This window comes from Oncorhynchus clarkii, chromosome 25 (genome assembly GCF_045791955.1).
Source record: "Oncorhynchus clarkii lewisi isolate Uvic-CL-2024 chromosome 25, UVic_Ocla_1.0, whole genome shotgun sequence".
NCBI classification, from domain to species: Eukaryota; Metazoa; Chordata; class Actinopteri; order Salmoniformes; family Salmonidae; genus Oncorhynchus; species Oncorhynchus clarkii.
The window spans coordinates 17,380,538-17,399,440 of NC_092171.1; the positions used below are offsets into that span (position 1 = coordinate 17,380,538).

An 18,903-nucleotide genomic window follows, 5' to 3' on the forward strand; every position below is an offset into this window, starting at 1 on the left:
TCCACAGCAGGCTCGTACCACAGCAGGCTCGGACCACGGCAGGCTCGGACCACAGCAGGCTCGAACCACAGCAGGACTGACATTGGTGCAATTGGCAGAACAAAATTGTTTGTGTGCTTCTTATGCTCTTCCAAATAAAACAGTGGTGAAAACAATGGCTGTGAATGTTTAAAAGCCCTTCGATAACATGCATACTGCCAGTGTCTCCTATGAGACAGGTTATAAAATGAGACGATGGTCTCTGGTCTGGCTGGAGCGAGGACATCCTGACCAACCATAAGTGTCCACATCCTGACTGGGGCCTGTGGAGTCATGTGACGGTAGAAATGCCCACATCCGTCGGTCTGTGTGCCCATTTCTGTTACATGCAGTCTGTGCCACCCCCCCCCCCCCGTAGAAAACAGCCATGACTGCTGTGTTTTCTATTTACATGCACTTCCCCTTTCCATTGTCACTTCTACTTTTTACAATGACCTTTTTCTAAGACTAAAAACCCAGCCCACTACTACACTGTACTGTACTTCACTGTGCTAATGTTATGTTGATGACATCCTACAGTGCTATCCCCACAACTTGGGACTGCAGGCTTATGGGATATAAGGCTATGGATATGCAGACAACAGCAGCAGCCCACTGGTTGGCAATGAAATTACGTTGAACCAATGTGGACTAGATGTTGATTTGATGTCTTTGCACAGTGAGAGGGGATGCCAAGACTCATTCATAGACAAATTAAATTACTCACTAAGTATGAGTGTTTGACACACTATATTTTGACAGATTGGACATGTTGCAGGATTGAGAGTAAGAGAGGAGACAACATGCTGACTAAGAAAAGGGACTCTGGGATAAAAGGAGTCCCCTGCTATCAACTCTATCTTCAAAGTCTTTCAGCTGCAGTAAACTGGCCTATTTCATCTCACTAGAACGTTTTGATTGTAGAAAACAGGAAACAACTGGACAGACAGCCTGACAACATAGCAGATAAGATCAAGAACTGAACAATCTTTGAGATGGGTAACTTTGTAACTTTGACTACAGACTCATCCCGGAAACATATGCACAACAACAACCACAAACAGGATCCATTTCCACTGTTGGAGCCTGCTCTACATTTGTTCCAGAGACGTCAGATAAAGTTATAGGAGCAAAGGATGTAGACGAGAGTACAAACTGTAAATGAATGAGATGAGGGAGGAGAGAACCAGAAGGTAGCGAGAGAGATTACTACATATGTTCACTACACACGTGTCTGAGAGCGTGAGTGAAGTCTATACGCGCATGTTTGTGTGTGTGTGTGTGTGTGTGGGGGGGGGGGGGGGGGGCATGCGAGGAGCTGTCGGGGGCTGATAGAGTGTCTTTACATGACAAACAGCTGCTGAGGTCTGGGATGCACGCTTGGCAAAGTGAAAAATAATGAACAGTGAGAATCTGCCAAACACAAGAGAATTCATCTTTATTTGCCAACTGCTACATGGCTTGTGTGTGGACAGCCACAATGTTCCAGTGCCACGCCCTCCACACACACACACTCAATGACTTACAGCTGCATAGACGGCCAATTGTCCAAATACTGTATATGGTCAGTTCCATGTAAAGCCCCATGAGCACCAACATGTGAAGCGCATAGGAGCACATCACATTTGGTGTCATATGAAAGCTGAGAGTATGAGAAATGAAGGCGTTTATACATTTTTCCACCACCAAAAAGTTGTAATAAGCAAAAGCTTTCGATTTCTGGTTAAACAGATGGAAAAAGGGGTCTTAGAAAACATCTAGCAGAAAAAGTCTAAATAAGGTATTAGAAATACAATAACGTTGAGGTGAAGACCCCTGACAACTAATATCAACATTTAACTTGCAGAAGTGTTTCGCCTTCTGTAAGTTAAAATAAATATTGCCTAGTGTTGTCATTCTGTTACCAAAAAAAAAAGCACATTTGTAAAGACCCCCGTGCAGTCTTTGCAAATTATCACTGTATGTCTAATAAATAACTGTGTGTGTGTGTGTGTGTGTGTTCATTTAATGAACATAAATGCTAAATATATTTGGGAGGTATTTCCCTGAGTCTCCTTAAGCCCTTTAAATGCTCAGTCTAATCATTTGGGCATTAGGAAACAAATTTGAAGATATTTACATACACAGCCTGGATGCTCTCTAGAGCCCACGCACTTATCCAGATGAGCTTTCATTGGTATATTATAAATCAGATCATTGTGATCAGATCAAAAGTTCCATCCCACCTGAACACGAAAAGGGCAATATCATAATTTTCAAAATGTCAGTCGCATTTCAACCACATAGCGTGGAAATATCATTCAAATGTTTTAGATTTTATACATTTTTAACTGCACTTTTGGTATTTTATCAGGATCCCCATTAGCTGTTGTGAAAGCAGCAGCTACTCTTCCTGGGGTCCACACAAAACATGATATAATACAGAACATTAATAAACAAGAAGAGCTCAAGGACAGAACTACATCAACATATCAATACATACACACTAGAGGTCGACCGATTAAATCGGAATGGCCGATTAATTAGGGCCGATTTCAAGTTTTTGGTGCGCCGATTTCCAATTATTTTTAAAAAATGTACAAATGTATTTATACCTTTTATTTAACTAGGCAAGTCAGACATCCTTATTTTCAATGACGGCCTAGGAACTGTGGGTTAACTGCCTTGTTCAGGGGCAGAACGACAGATTTTCACCTTGTCAGCTCAGGGGTTCCAATCTTGCAACCGCACAGTTAACTAGTCCAACGCTCTAATCATTGTACTCCACGAGTAGGCTGCCTGTTACACGAATGCCAAGGTAAATTGCTAGCTAGCATTAAACTTATCTTATAAAAATAATCACTAGTTCTAACTACTAATCCAGTTTAGCAGGCAATATTAACCAGGTGAAATTGTGTCATTTCTCTTGCGTTCATTGTCAACAGTTTGGGCTGCCTGGCTCATTGCAAATTAATTTGCCAGAATTGTACGTATTTTTTTTATTTTATCTTTATTTAACTAGGCAAGTCAGTTAAGAACAAATTCTTATTTTCAATGACGGCCTAGGAACAGTGGGTTAACTGCCTGTTCAGCTCGGGGGTTTGAACTTGCAACCTTCCAACTAGTCCAACGCTCTAACCACTAGGCTACCCTGTCGCCCCGCAATTATGACATACATTGAAGGTTGTGCAATGTAACAAGAATATTTAGACTTAGGGATGCCACCCATTAGATAAAATACCGAACGGTTCCGTATTTCACTGAAATAAACGTTTTGTTTTCGAAATGATAGTTTCCGGATTCGATCTCGTAGTTCTGTGTGTTATTATGTTATAATTAAGTCTGATTTGATAGAGCAGTCTGACTGAGCAGCAGCAGACCCGTAATCATTCAAAACAGCACTTTCGTGCGTTTTGCCAGCAGCTCTTCGCAAGCACAGCGCTGTTTATGACTTCAAGCCTAATGGCTGGTGTAACCAATGTGAAATGGCTAGCTAGTTAGCTGGGTGTGCGCTAATACTGTTTCAAACGTCACTCGCTTTTAGATTTGGAGTAGTTATTCCCCTTGCGCAAGGGCCGCGGCTTTTGTGGAGCGATGGGTAACGATGCTTCGAGTGTGGCTGTTGTCGATGTGTTCCTGGTTCGAGCCCAGGTAGGGGCGAGGAGGGGGACGGAAGCTATACTGTTACACTGGCAATTCTATAGTGCCTATAAGAACATCCAATAGTCAAAGGTATATGAAATACAAATGGTATAGAGAGAAATAGTCCTATAAATACCATATTAACTACAACCTAAAACCTCTTACCATGGAATATTGAAGTCTCATGTTAAAAGGAACCACCAACTTTCATATGTTCTCATGTTCTGAGCAAGGAACTTAAAATGTTAGCTTTTTTACATGGCACATATTTTACATGGCACATTTTACTTTCTTCTCCAACACTTTGTTTTCGCATTATTTAAACCAAATTGAACATGTTTCATTATTTGTTTGAGGCTAAATTGATTTTATTGATGTTTTATATTAAGTTAAAATAAGTGTTAATTCAGTATTGTTGTAATTGTCATTATTACAAATTTGAATGACAAATAGTCCGATTAATCTGTATTGGCTTTTTTGGTCCTCCAATAATCGGTATCGGCGTTGAAAAATCATAATCGGTCGACCTCAAATACACACAAAATATCTAGTTCAAATAGGGGAGCGGCGATGTACCGTGAGGTGTTGCACTGCCTCTAAGATATTTTCTAATTTCTTCCCTCATGAGGGAGGATAATCAAAGAACAAACAAGGTAGACCTACCAATTTTTTTTTATTACTGATAACAATTTGGTTCATAATTTATTACGTGAGTAAAATCGGTAACAGAATGACCAAAGAATCAGTAACAGAATGACTGCAACTGAATTGGCTACAATGAGAAATAGTAGTCATAAACTAAAGTTTACCTGCTACTGTCCTCCCTTCCATTGGCATACTGTTATGTTCAGCCTATACCGGTTCTCTTTCGGTTACGTGGTGGTCAAAGCAAGAGTGTGAAAACAGTCTGGACAACTCCTCTCTCTCATTAATGTCACATCTCCCAACTCGTACTACAAAATGTGTAAAGTCAGGGGGTCTGAATACTTTCCGAATGCACCATGCAGTACTTTTTTTGTACTGAATTATACTCTACTGAACTCTACTGAATACTACTGTATTGTACTTTACTATGACACCCAAACCTGTGAAACTGGTACAGATGTGGTCTGGTCCAGACCAATCAAAATTGGTCTTGTTTGTAGATAGAACTCATAAAATGCAAAGGAGGATATTGCATATTTCTACCTTTGTGTACCTATTCAAGATACATGACATTCATAATTATGCATTTCTCTATAGTACAGATCAGACACCAAAGATGTCATTCTGTTACCATCATTCTGTTGCTGGGTGTAAATACGCTTTAATTATTTACTTTAGTTGTATGGTTCAATAACCAAAATACATTTTTCAAAGTCAAGGTGTGAATCTTAATTCGGTCACATAAATTTTTTTTTTTTAAAACTGAGGGAGATTTAACCATCATTCTGTTATATCTGAACTGAGTGTTTTTGCATTTTTTTCTGTGGAAATTGTTAAAATTTGTATTAGTTGTTCAATGGTTTTGTTTGGCATACTTTTTCCTTTTGAATTTTTTACCCCTTTTTCTCCCCAATTTTGTGGTATCCAATTGTTGTAGTAGGAACTATCTTGTCTCATTGCTACAACTCCCGTACGGGCTCGGGAGAGACGAAGGTTGAAAGTCATGCGTCCTCCGATACACAACCCAACCAAGCCGCACTGCTTCTTAACACAGCGCGCATCCAACCCGGAAGCCAGCCGCACCAATGTGTCGGAGGAAACACCGTGCGCCTGGCAACCTTGGCTAGCGCGCACTGCGCCCGGCCCGCCACAGGAGTCGCTGGTGCGCGATGAGACAAGGACATCCCTACCGACCAAGCCCTCCCTAACCCGGACGACACTAGGCCAAATGTGTGTCGCCCCACGGACCTCCCAATCGCGGCCGGTTACGACAGAGCCTGGGCGCGAACCCAGGGACTCTGATGGCACAGCTGGTGCTGCAGTACAGCGCCCTTAACCACTGCGCCACCCGGGAGGCCCGTTTGGCATACTTTTTAAATTGAAAATTGGAGTCTCAGCATAATTCTGTTACCATGGAACTGCCCATATGTTACCGTGTTGTGTTATTTTCTTCAGAACTGGTGCCATTACTGAATGTGTCTGAATGGTTTGTGAGCTGACGCCGTACTTTAAAAGAGCTTTAAAAAACAGACACATTCATCAAAAAACTTCTACTTAACTTACCAAGGTGAACAGTCTATTCTGACAAAAATAATTCACTCAAACTAATGAAAAGTTATCTAAAAAAAATCCAGATTGTACCTAGATACGGTTTTCAATGTCAGTACATTGTAAAAGAAAGAGCGGGCGACCGATTTGGATCTACAATGAACAAAAATATAAATGCAACATGTAAAGTGTTGGTATCATGTTCCATTGCATTTTATCGATGGCAAGTTGAATGCACAGAGATACCGTGACAAGATCCTGAGGCCCATTGTCGTACCATTCATCCACCGCCATTACCTCATGTTTCAACATGATAATGCACGGCCCCATGTCGCAAGGATCTGTACACAATTCCTGGAAGCTGAAAATGTCCCAGTTCTTCCATGGCCTGCATAATCACCAGACATGTCATCCATTGAGCATGTTTGGGATGCTCTGGATCGACGTGTAAGACAACGTGTTCCAGTTCCTGACAATATTCAACAACTTCGCACAGGAGTGGGACAACATTCCACAGGCTACATTCAACAGCCTGATCAACTCTATGCGAAGGAGATGCATCGCACACCATGAGGCAAATGGTGATCACACTAGATACTAACTGGTTTTCTGATTCACGCCCCTACCTTTTTTTTTCAAGGTATCTGGGACCAATGGATGTATATCTGTATTCCCAGTCATGTGAAATAAATAGAATAGGGTCTAATGATTTTTATTTCAATTAACTGATTGCTTTATATGAACTGTAACTCAGTCAAATCTTTGAACTTGTTGCATATTGCGTTTATATTTTTGCTCAGTGTACATTAATACTACCATTTGACACAGAGGACATTCGCAAGTCAGCTTAGCTTAAGAGGCCCAGGCAGTCAGTGTGTCATTTGAAAAGAAGATTAAGGGAAAAATGTAAAAGGGAGAGCATGCTGTATAGAGTGTCAGAGGTTAGCTTGCGAGTCTGAGAAGCGTCATGTTCGCTCTGTCTCTACGTGACAACGGCAGGAATGTGAGGTCCCGGCTGCCACAGCTAGCTCTTTAATAAACACATCATGCAACATTCATCACACTGCAAAGGAGAGGCCAACCCCTGTGATCTGTCTGGCATCACAGGCACATAAGAGTACAGACACAGACAGAGAGACATAGACACAGAGAGAGACAGAAAGAGAGAGGGAGGAATGAGAGTGGAAAAGAAATTTTAAGAAAGGGGAGAAGAGGTCAGACAAAACAAGCCCCTCTCAGCACAGTGCCCACACCCAGTGGTTGGACTTCCTGAGGGGGCTGCTGTGGTGGTTTTGTCCCTGCCTGGCCGTCCATTCATAGTTTGGGGATGAGAGAGAAGGGAGTCAGTTGTAACTGTGTGAGTGTATGTGTAGAGCTGAGGTTTTCAACCTGTGGTCTGCAGGTGGTCCACACACTATATCTATCTATTTATTTATTTTTTTAAATCATTTATATAAAAAAATATATATCAAATAAAAATCTTCCAAAATTAGTAACAGTTGGGAGTATTAATGGTATTTAATACATTTTACATTACTTTCCACAATGCCAATTGTTAATAATGATAAACCTTTAATTTGTTAGTCACTGCTAAAATGGACAATTTGACAGCCAAGATAAAGGTAAAAAAAAACAAAAATCTGCATCTCCGCGAATGGTGGTCCTGAAAAGCTTTCGACAGTGATTTGGTTGTCCCCGGAATGGAAAAGGTTGGGAACCGCAGTTGTAAAGCACATCGGGAGGAGAAGGGTTGCGGATTAAGGAATTCAAACGCCAAAGCAGGGGGAGAGGGGTGTGTGTGTCTCTTTTGTTGGTTATTCCTCAGTCACCCCCTCCATCCCTTCAGCCCCTTTCTGCTGGGCCCTGCCTTTAGACTGCAGCTGCAGCCTACAGCCCTGCGCCCTGCATCTCAATGAGCCTCTGTGCCGCTCCAGAGGAGAAGGGGCTCCCTGATGGAAGGGTCACCACTCTGTACCACCACCCCAATACTGCTCCCATCCTCATCCCAGCCAGCCCCGGGACTCAGGGCCTCTGGGCAGCCCCTCTCCCCATGACCATATAAGGCAGACAAGGCTCACAACAGGCCCGCTCACATGCCAGGCTAAACCGCCCAGGAGTTTGGGCTCCTTCATTCTTTCTTTTCTTCCTGCTGTCCCCCTCTTCTTTTGTTGGCCCATCTCTTTCTCCCATGCAGCTGGATGGGACTGCACTGCCGGGGCTTTGGCAGCAGCCTCAACAGGTCGCAGGGAAGGGCCGCCTCAGCCTCCACTGCAGCCCTCTCTTCATCTCCCCCTCCCGCTTTGCTGCTGCGGCTGCTGCTGCTACAGGAAAAAAGGGGGGACACGGGGAGGGGGTGCGGAGTCTGCCCCTCTTTCTCACGCTCGTAAGAAAGCCCTCACTTCTTCTCCACAGCAAATGACACCTGCTTATTACCATAGACACACTGTGGGAAGTACACCCTGCTTTTCTGTGTGTGAAATTTGGCCCCTCCTTTTGGTAAACAAGCCGACCATGGATTAGTTAACTGGGTTACTGCATGACAAACAAATAAACACACATTATTCAGTTCAAATGAGTGCCAATTAACTTTAAATGACCAGGGAACAGTCTATCACTCTTAAATGATACAATCATGTATAATAAAAGGGGGACATTACATTTCTACCTTTAGGAGAGGTAAGGCCAATTCAAATACATTTGTTAGGGTATATCTGTCTGTGATCCATAATGACAAGTTGTCCCTGAGCCAGATGAGGCACTATGTGTAATCTGGGTGTGTATCATGATGATGGTCTGATGAACGTGACAGCAGCCTGAACATACAGTCACAGTCAGGCTCTATGGACAGCTGAGCAGCCCTGCCTGTCCACACTCCACCTCTCTCGCTGTCCCAGCTGCCGGGGAGCCAGTGATGTGATTGATGTCAGACTGGGAGCGCCACACCAGTCAGAAGCAGCTTCCGCCTCGGCTCTGTGTTGTCAGCAGGGTCATTATCCTGGCAAAGGGGAGGGAGGAGCTGGAGAAGGGAGAGAGGGCGAGGAGGTTGTGGTGGGGGGGCGACTGGCAAAGGCAGAGAAGAAATGAGGATTAAGAAAGAGGGAGAGGAGGAAGAGAGTGGGAGTAGGAAGCAGGATATGGGGTAAAGAGAGAAAAGGGGGACAGAGAGAATTGAATAAAGAAAGTAAGTGACAAATACAGAGAGAGAGAGAGGGGTAGGGGGAGCACAGCCAGGAGCCACAGTTGTGGAGCAGGAGGATGTTGCACAGAAAAGTAAGCACACAGCGGGCTCACTGCGAGCGGAGACAAGTGACGGAGGTGGCTCTCCCTGGCCTCCTGTTCCCCTACCATCCAGCCTGCCTGTCGACAGCTGTACCCAGACAATGTACTTATCTCCACCACATTTAGCAGGAGGCTGCTTCCCATTACCAGAGCAGGGGGCCCTGCTGACACCCAGACACCAGGCAGAGCACTCCCCTCCTGGGGAGCAACCCTCTGCTGCTGCCCCTGACTCTGCTTCTGGCGTTTAAAGTTTGGTTACTGGTACAGTTTTAGCTAGCAGGGTGGCGTGAGTGTGGACAGGGCATAATGGCCCTGGGGCAGCCCCTGCTGCTATAGTGAGGTGGTGTGTGTATGAGCAGGACCAGTGTGTGGCCTATGGCAGGCTGTAACCTAATGAAGGGTGTGTGTGAAGGAGGCGAGGCGAGCCTGTCGGTAAGCTGGCAGCCAGACAAAGTCCTGGGGTGATCAGCATTGCAGTGTCATGAGACAGAGTTAATCAGTTGGGTCGGTTCCTTTGAAAAGCAAAATCAGAACACACCCAGTTCCCTTTTACTGCTTTGATACTGAGAAAATATATCTTGAAAGATGTGTAAAAACAAGTTTCTAAATGGTGTGTGGTTGTATGAGAAGCAACCATATTAGGTACTCAAAAACGTGCATGCATGCTTACATAAAGTCGTGGCCAAAAGTTGAGAATGGCACAAATATTACTTTTCACAAAGTTTGCTGCTTCATTGTCTTTAGATATTGGTCAGATATTAATATGGAATACTGAAGTATAATTACAAGCATTTCATAAGTGTCAAAGGCTTTTATTAATTACATGATGTTGATGCAAAGAGCCAATACTTGCAGTGTTGACCCTTCTTTTTCAAGACCTCTGCAATCTACCCTGGCATGCTGTCAATTAACTTCTGGGCCACATCTTGACTGATGGCAGCCCATTCTTGCATAATCAATGCTTGGAGTTTGTTAGAATTTGTGGGGTTTTGTTTGTCCACCCACCTCTTGAGGATTGACCACAAGTTCTCAATGGGATTAAGGTCTGGGGAGTTTCCTGACCATGGACCCAAAATATTGACGTTTTGTTCCCCGAGCCACTTAGTTATCACCTTTTCCTTATGGCAAGGTGCTCCATCATGTTGGAAAGGGCATTGTTCATCACCAAACTGTTCCTGGATGGTTGGGAGAAGTTGCTCTCGGAGGATGTGTTGGGACCATTCTTTATTCATGGCTGTGTTCTTAGGCAAAATTGTGAGTGAGCCCACTCCCTTGGCTGAGAAGCAACCCCACATGAATGGTCACAGGATGCTTTACTGTTGGCATGACCTTGCAGGTAACCATGGCTGACAGAGGAAGAACAATGATTCCAAGCACCACCCTCCTTTTGAAGCTTCCAGTCTGTTATTCGAACTCAATCAGCATGACAGAGTGATATCCAGCCTTGTCCTCGTCAACACTCACACCTGTGTTAACGAGAGAATCCCTGACATGTCAGCTGGTCCTTTTGTGGCAAGGCTGAAATGCAGTGGAAAATGTTTTTGGGGGATTCTATTTATTTGCATGGCAAAGAGGGACTTTGCAATTAATTGCAATTCATCTGATTACTCTTCATAACATTCTGGAGTATATGCAAATTGCCTTCATACAAACTGAGGCAGCAGACTGTGGAAATTAATGTTTGTGTCATTCAAAACATTTGACCACGACTGTACATACATACCCACATAACAAAACGACCGATAATATGCCTGAACCGATGTATCGGGCCGATATCGGCCTCTTCTAGTCTATCGGCTATCAGCCCTTCTCTATCGGCTTAGCCGATAGTCCCTTTACATAGCAAAGCTGCTGCTATGCCAGCTACCTCTCACCGCCCGAGCCACAAACACTGCTCAATGCCGAGGAATGTCTAGCTGGGGAGAAGAAAAAAAATCAGCAGTAGCAGCAGGCAGCAAGCTAGCTCACTTCAACATGAATGTACAGTATTGAGAAATGGATGAACTGACAGTGACCAAAATCAAACTTCTGTGTCAAATATTAGATTAGTTAAGTCATTAATAATAAGGCTTGTGTCAACATGCCCGGACATGCATGCAATAAGCAAGCTAGATAAGCAGATACCTGTTAGCAAAGATTACGTTAACTAACACATTCATCTGTGGTGTTAGCTAGCTATTAGCTACTATGCTAGAAAGCTGGCTAGATCAAATCAAATTTTATTTGTCACATGCTTCGAATACAACTTGTCCCAGCTAGCGATGAGGAATCAGCCCAGAAGCGTCCGTTTCCGTCTACCGAAATTCTGCAGAATTTTCGGCATCTTACCAGAATCCCCCCAGAAGTGGCCCGATGAAAATGTAAATAAATTTAGTCATTTTAAATATTACACATACAAATTATACCCATCCACAAAAAAACATTTTGTGTCAGAGAAAACACCATGGTGACCGTGTCAGTGTGCATGCGCCTAGCCCACTACAGGAATCGCTACAGCGCAATTGGACAAGGACATCCCAGCCGGCCAAACCCTCCACTAACTCGGATGACGCTGGGCCAATTGCGCGTTGCCTCATTGGTCTCCCGGGCGCAGACAGCACGGGTCTCAAACCAGCATCTGTAGAAACGCAGTTTGCACTTCGATGCATTGTCTTAGACTGCTGCGCCACTCGGCAGGCTCCATCCATAAAGTTTTTCATTCATATCAATTGCCTTGCAAAGTATCAAAATACTACACAGGAGTATTAAAATGTTAATTGTATTTTCTGATCACAGAAACAAATGAGGATTTTTTTTTAAATGAAATTATGAAAAGTTAATTACATAAAGCAGCCAGTGTAATCATCTGCCAGAGAGTAGCCCCAATCGGCCCGAGACCAAAATAATACATTTGGGCCAGATCTCAGTCCCAGAATCCTAGCCATAAGTAATACTGCCGAAGGCGGCCCAGACTCTGGCTACATGACGTCGGCCGAGTCTCACATACAGCCGAGTGCCCCTACCCTCAGCTGGAATCGGCCTAGATCCACTGTGCTAACTGGGGTGTAGACCTTACAGTGAACTGCTTCCTTACAATGCAGTTAAGAAAATATCTAAAAACATTTTTTTAAAGAAAGAGATATGAATAACAACTAATTGAAGAGCAGCAGTAAATAACAGTAACGGGGCTTTATACAGGGGGTACCGGTACAGAGTCAATGTGGAGGCTATATACAGTGGGTACCGGTACAGAGTCAATGTGCAGGGGCACCGGTGTTGAGGTAATATGTACATGAAGGTAGAGCTATTAAAGCGACTATGCATAGATGATAAACAGAGAGTAGCAGCAGCGTAGTAGGGAAGGGGGGGGGGCAATGCAAATAGTCTGGGTAGCCCTTTGATTAGCTATTCGGGAGTCTTATAGCTTGGGGGTAGAAGCTGTTTAGAAGCTTCTTGGACCTAGACTTGGTACTACAGTACCGCTTGCCGTGCGGTAGCAGAGGGAACAGTCTATGACTAGGGTGGCTGGAGTCTTTGACCATTTTTAGGGCCTTCCTCTGCCATCGCCTGGTATAGAGGTCCTGGATGGCAGGAAGCTTGGCCCCGGTAATGTACTGGGCCGTACAAACTGCCCTCTGTAATGCCTTGCGGTCGGAGGCAGAGCAGTTGCCATACCAGGCAGTGATGCAACCATGTTCTCAATATTGCAACTGTTGAACCTTATGAGGAGCTGAGGACCCATGCCAAATCTTTTCAGTATCCTATGGGGGAATATGTTTTGTCGTGCCCTCTTCACGACTGTCTTGGTGTGTTTGGACTATGATAGTTTGTTGGCGATGTGGACACCAAGGAACTTGAAGCTCTCAACCTGCTCCAATACAGCCCCATCTATTAGAATGGGGGCATGCGCGCACCTCCTTTTTCTGTAGTCCACAATCATCTCCTTTGTCTTGATCACATTGAGGGAGAGGTTGTTGTCCTTGCACCACACGGTCAGGTCTCTGACCTCCTCATAGGCTGTCTCATCGTTGTCAGTGATCAGGCCTACCACTCGTGTCATCAGCAAACTTAAGGATGGTGTTGGAGTTGTGCTTGGCCGTGCAGTCAAGTGTGAACAGTGAGTACAGGAAGGGACTGAGCATGCAGCCGTGAGGGGACCCGTGTTGAGGATCAGCGTGGCAGATGTGCTGTTACCTATCCCTTACCACCTTGGAGCGGTCCGTCAGGAAGTCCAGGCTCCAGATGCAGAAGGAGGTGTTTAGTCCCAGGGCCCATTGTTTAGTGATGACCTTTGAGGGCACTATGGTGTTGAAAGCTGAGCTGTCGTCAAAGAATAGCATTCTTACATAGGTGTTCCTTTTGTCCAGGTGCAAAAGGGCAGTGTGGAGTACAATAGAAAATTGCGTCATCTGTGGATCTGTTGATGCGGTATGCAAATTGGAGTGGGTCTAGGGTTTCTGGGATAATGGTGTTGTGACTCGCAGGTGTCCAGTCATGATTTACTCCATGGGATCACATCCAATAAGCATCAACTCAGTCAGTGTGACACAGAGAATAAACCGAACACCCCACTTCTGAGGCAGGCTGGGTAAGTGAGTAACGGACTGCACACAGTGATGATGTTCTGGGAACATCATAAAAACCTGTGTGCTGGAGCTCTCTTTCTTCTCCTCTCTGCTTCCTCGCTCCCTCCCTCTGCTCTCGCCTCTAAGCCAGCTGAGCGTGCTACCCAAATTCAACAGTTGCTGTGGCCTTCGTTAGCCTAACGAGGGGGTCAGCTCTTTATACTTGTCAGAGAGCAAATGAGTCCAATGAACAAGGGCTGCCTGGAAGAGAGAGGGATAACGAGCACAGTTCTGTTATACTTCACTGAGTTATTGGCCACGGCGCTCACATGGAATCTAGAGAACCTACAATCTGCCTCTGATGTTGGATGGTGCACTCCACCTTTGATGGAAACTTTAGACAAATAGGCTTTAGAAGAGCCCTTGAATGTAGCCACCACTAGAGGTATAATATAAACTGTGTGGTTGGTGTCAAGGAGATCCAAAACATTTACAGCAGGGATCATCAACTAGATTCAGCCGTGGGCCATTTTTGTTCTTGAGCGGATGGTCGGGGGTCTGGAACATAAAACAAATATTTTTACAAAATAATTTCAAACCTTAATTACATTCGGGGACATTGCCCTGAGTAGGGTGCAGTCTTCCGGATGGGACGTTAAAACTGTTGTCCTGACCCTCTGTGGTCATTCAAAATCTCATTGCAATTATTGTAGGAGTAGCTAAATTCACCCAACATGGCCAGATAATCATCCCCCGTCTTTCCTAATTGGCATATATCACTCCTCACCTCTCCACCTGATGTGTGGTGAGCGTTCTGGCACAAAAATGGTCACCGTGCATCACTGAGGTGGGTGCTACACATTGCTGGTGGATGAGGGGAGTTTCCCACCACTTTGTAAAGCGTGTTGAGTACCTCAGTTGGTAGAACAGCACTATAAAAATCAAATTAACCATTTGTACACAATCACATATTATGTGTGGAAATATTTGGGAATAGATTTCCAAAATTAAAAATCACTTGGAGCTGTTTTCCTGGTATTTTTACAGTCTTATGTCCAACAATGAAAAATTCACCAACAAAAATATATATATTTTTTTGCTAAATAAAACCACTCGCGGGCCAAATTTGACTCAAGAGGGCTAGTTGGGGACCCCTGATTTACAGATTAGGTTATGACCACATTGAGATTGTGTCCCAAAACCCTGGATGGAGCCAGTGGTTTTTCAATGGGAGTCATCAATTGTCAGATGAATGACAACAGAAATGATTGTCAGACTAAAAATGCAAAATAATGACATGTCAATGATGTAGTGGGAAGGCTGATGGAGTGGGAAGGTGTGGTCTGATGTTGGGCATCACCCGACTGAGCTGGGCCTATCTGGAACAAAGATACAGAACAGAACACACTGGCCGTTCTGTGGCTTAGACTGGCTGGAGTTTACTTTCTTTACTCTGCCATTGTCTGGCAGCAAAAGGAAACTGCAAAACTGGCTTACAGTCACGTGCCCAAATGATGAATCAAACAGGAATCAGGGTTAGGAGGGTTAAGGGTGGTATGGATGTTCTCAGTTCCCAGCCAGGCTAGACCTGAGCTGCTTCACTCCGTGGCGTGTCTGGAGCATAGAATGCAGTCGCGATAGCACGTCATTAAAGGGGCATTTCTGGGGCACTGGGCAAGCCACAGTCAACAGCACTGCCACCTACCTGGAAGTCCCTTCAGAATGCTGCAGAAGCCTGCCTCAATCACGTGCCATCAAACATATACTGTAATGAGTTGTAGACATCAGTCCTGCATTGTCCTGTGACTGCAGTCCACAATATTAAACAGTGCTATCATAAGACATGGTAGTGGTAGGGTTAGAGAGTCAGATCAAACTAAAAGGTTCACAGAATAAGGGCGGCTGGCTAATGGTGACGGCCAGCAGAAGCTCGTTACTGCATACTCAACTTCTGTGCTGTGGCACTGGGGCAAAGACGGGGTGACAGTGACGTGACATTAAAATCCGTTCTGTCAAGTAACGGGCAGCAAGCAGGCAGACGCCCTCCAATCAAAACAGAGTTGCTCTGGGTGACATTTCACCGGGCACAGCTGCTAGGGTATGACAGCATGCCAACTCCCTATTCCTGAAGGTTTGTTTATTTGTATATTTTCTTTGTTCTTCAATAATTCAAGGTTAAGATGTGACTTTAGCTCAAGGAGTTTGTTTTTCCCCTCACCTGTCACTATTTGACATTTTACGCTGGCAATCTTTCAGATACCTCCCCGCTTCCTTATCACTCTGGCAAGGAATAGCGGAAATAGACATAATGTATGCCAACTTACCAAGTGTGTCAGTGAGGTAAAGATGTTAAAATCACATGCACGATGTAAAAATAAATTGACCCCGTCAGAAGAACTAGACACCCTTAGAAAGATCCTCTTTAGCTAACATTTGTTATTAAATCAGAACTCTTCTAAATTATGAACTTTGGTCCATATACTTCCAACAAGGCAAATGCTGTTTAATCTTTCCTTGTTATTTGTCTCGTTTGGTTTTTCATATATTGCCTCTGGTTATCCAGACAACATCTCTTACATCTGAAGGCATCAGACTGATCTGTGTTCCTCAACCTCTGGCCATGTCCCAAGAATCCAAGGGTGTCAGATATTGATTACCTTGGTGTTTTATGTAAACGAGAAGGCAGTAGTACTGAAACGACAAGTCAGTAGTACCTAGTGTTGCTCTCTCCACCCCAGGGAAGCATCGTCACTGGTTGCATCAGTGTGCATGGGCCTGGGTCAGCCTGCGAAGCTTGCCTCGGGTGACTATGTTATGACACAGGGCCCTGTTGTGTTCCTGCTGAGGCCTTAGGGAGAGCATACTGCGTAGCATGCTGTTCCCTGGCTTACAGCCTCTGGGACTCTCCTCTCCTAGGGGGGAATTCCGACCCGAGTTAAGCGTATGTAAATGGCCATGAATTCCCTTTTGATGTACTTTTATCTCTATGCATATTCTGACTTTGAATTTAAGCATGCGAATAGCACGCTATTCATCCCCTATTCGTTTGGGGTGGAGATCAAAGAAATGAAGATGTGGCAGAGGTGTGTCTACAGATACGGCGTATTCTGACCTTGACTTAATGCCCTCGTAACTCTACCACCTTCACGTGCAATGACATCATGAATAAGGTGGAACAACCTGTCGGTTCCAAGTGGAACCACATCTACTTTATTTTCCCCACTAGAAATAACACTATTCTCCATGCACTATGAAAGCCAGACCATACATTGGCAGAGTTTAAACCTGGAGCACAGTTCACGACAACTGGACCGTTGTCCCAGTTCCATGATAAATGAGAATTATGAGGGTTGATTAAAATACCACTATAACCCCTATTGTACACTTTTCTCACCTTCCAATATTACATGGATTGAACAATTGAATATGGCAACTTTCAGGATGAATCAAACTGTATTTTTGATTCTAATATATTTTGTGCATAAAGGCTCTCCAAATAAATAAATAAGCAAGCGCAAGGGAACCACACCTGCAAAGCCCGTTACACACCTGCATACGGTAAGTCTGAATACCGACTTCAGAGAAGTGCATAGGAAAGGCGTGCGTAGGAAAGGCATACATTTGCTGAGTCTGAATCTGGCCCCTAGTGACATGTTCCCCTGTCTGTCTCCTGAGCCTGTGTCCCTGGGACCACACCCCTGATCCCACTCTGTGCTGGAAGATTCCCTTTTACCCTGTGTTGGGGGAGCTATAGCTCCAACTTTGAGGAGTGTGTGTGTACACACACACACACACACACACACGCTCAAAGTATCTAAATAAAGAGTAAAGCATCTGTTGATGCAGGGAAATGGTCCAAACCCACTCACCTCTTTTGTGCAGCCATCCCTCCTTCACTATCGCCACATCGGTCATGTTGGTGTACAGGTTGGTGTGTCCAGGGTTGTGACAGGGAGAGACACAGCTCTGTCCCCAAATGTTCTTCGCTCAGGCCAGGGCAGGAGCCTGGAGTCTAGGGCCGTCTTTTCACCAGTTACCTATTAGTGTCAAAGGAAGAGTAAAGCTTAGCCTCATCTGGACAATAACGTTAACCCCCCAGTGAACATCCGTGCAACTCAGTGAAAACAAGTTGGTCTGTTCAGACAGTGGAAAATAGTTGTGGTGGGTACTACTCCAGCTCAGAATCACTCCCACACGAGGATCTAGTCAGAACCTCCGACTCCACCACAGGGGAAACCACTTCTAAACGAATGACAAAGTCCTGTGACCAGTGGAAGGGCCTGCAGAAATCCCCTTCCGTGGGCCATCAGTTTCGCTGCCATTTCAGGGGGGGAAACCTGTTCCACCGTCAAGACCTTTCCATCCCGTGAAATGGAATAGAAAGACATCCTTGAGCTTTATGTGGATTCAGAGCACAATCAATTCCCATGCCTTTTACAAGATAGCTAGCCCCGTTGAGCCACAGATGACTCTCATACCATCCACTGAAATCTACTTATCCTCCAGAGCGCCATCAGCCCATCATCAAAAAAGAGGCCGGTTAATGTGACCTCATCACTTGGTGACAACAACAGGAAGCAGAGTGGATATTGACAGGCTGGGAGTTAGTCCCATCTGAAGGAGCCCTGGGCCTAATACTGCACATCCCACAATAAGCCAGCCTGATAGGTCCCTTTCACATCCATTGAATTGTTTACAAATCGTTATGAGTGAAGCAATATTCATTGGAAACACTGTTGGAATTAGAGGTCGACAGATTAATCGGAACGGCCGATTAATTAGGGCCGATTTCAAGTTTTCATAACAATCGGAAATCTGTATTTTTGGGCACCATTTTTTTTTTCTACCTTTATTTACCTAGGCAAGTCAGTTAAGAACACATTCTTATTTTCAATGACGGCCTAGGAATGGTGGGTTAACTGCCTTGTTCAGGGGCAGAATGACAGAGTTTCACATTGTCAGCTCGGGGGATCCAATCTTGCAAGCTCACAGTTAACTAGTCCAGCCCAATAGGAGACTGCCTGTTACGCGAATGCAGTAAGCCAAGGTAAGTTTAATGCTAGCTAGCAACTTATCTCATAAAAAAACGATCAATCATAATCACTAGTTAACTACACATGGTTATGATATTACTAGATATTATCTAGCGTGTCCTGCGTTGCATATAAGTATCTGACTGAGCGGTGGTAGGCAGAAGCAGGCGCGTAAACATTCATTCAAGCAGCACTTTCGTGCGTTTTGCCAGCAG

At 44.5% G+C, this 18,903-nt stretch overlaps 1 protein-coding gene across 3 annotated transcripts in view; it reads right to left on the minus strand.

Moving 5' to 3' along the window:
- LOC139384197 (RAC-alpha serine/threonine-protein kinase-like) overlaps positions 1-18,903 on the minus strand; it is a 44,063-nt gene that overhangs the window by 13,896 nt on the left and 11,264 nt on the right. For 2 of the 3 annotated variants that reach the window (XM_071128918.1, XM_071128919.1), the window contains exon 2: positions 17,525-17,692. In XM_071128918.1, coding sequence (XP_070985019.1) covers positions 17,525-17,570 — 46 coding nt within the window. In that variant the 5' untranslated portion in view covers positions 17,571-17,692. Of the gene's footprint in view, positions 1-7,925; positions 8,893-11,652; positions 11,749-17,524; positions 17,693-18,903 lie in introns of those variants that run through there. The other variant, XM_071128920.1, reaches the window with a different exon arrangement.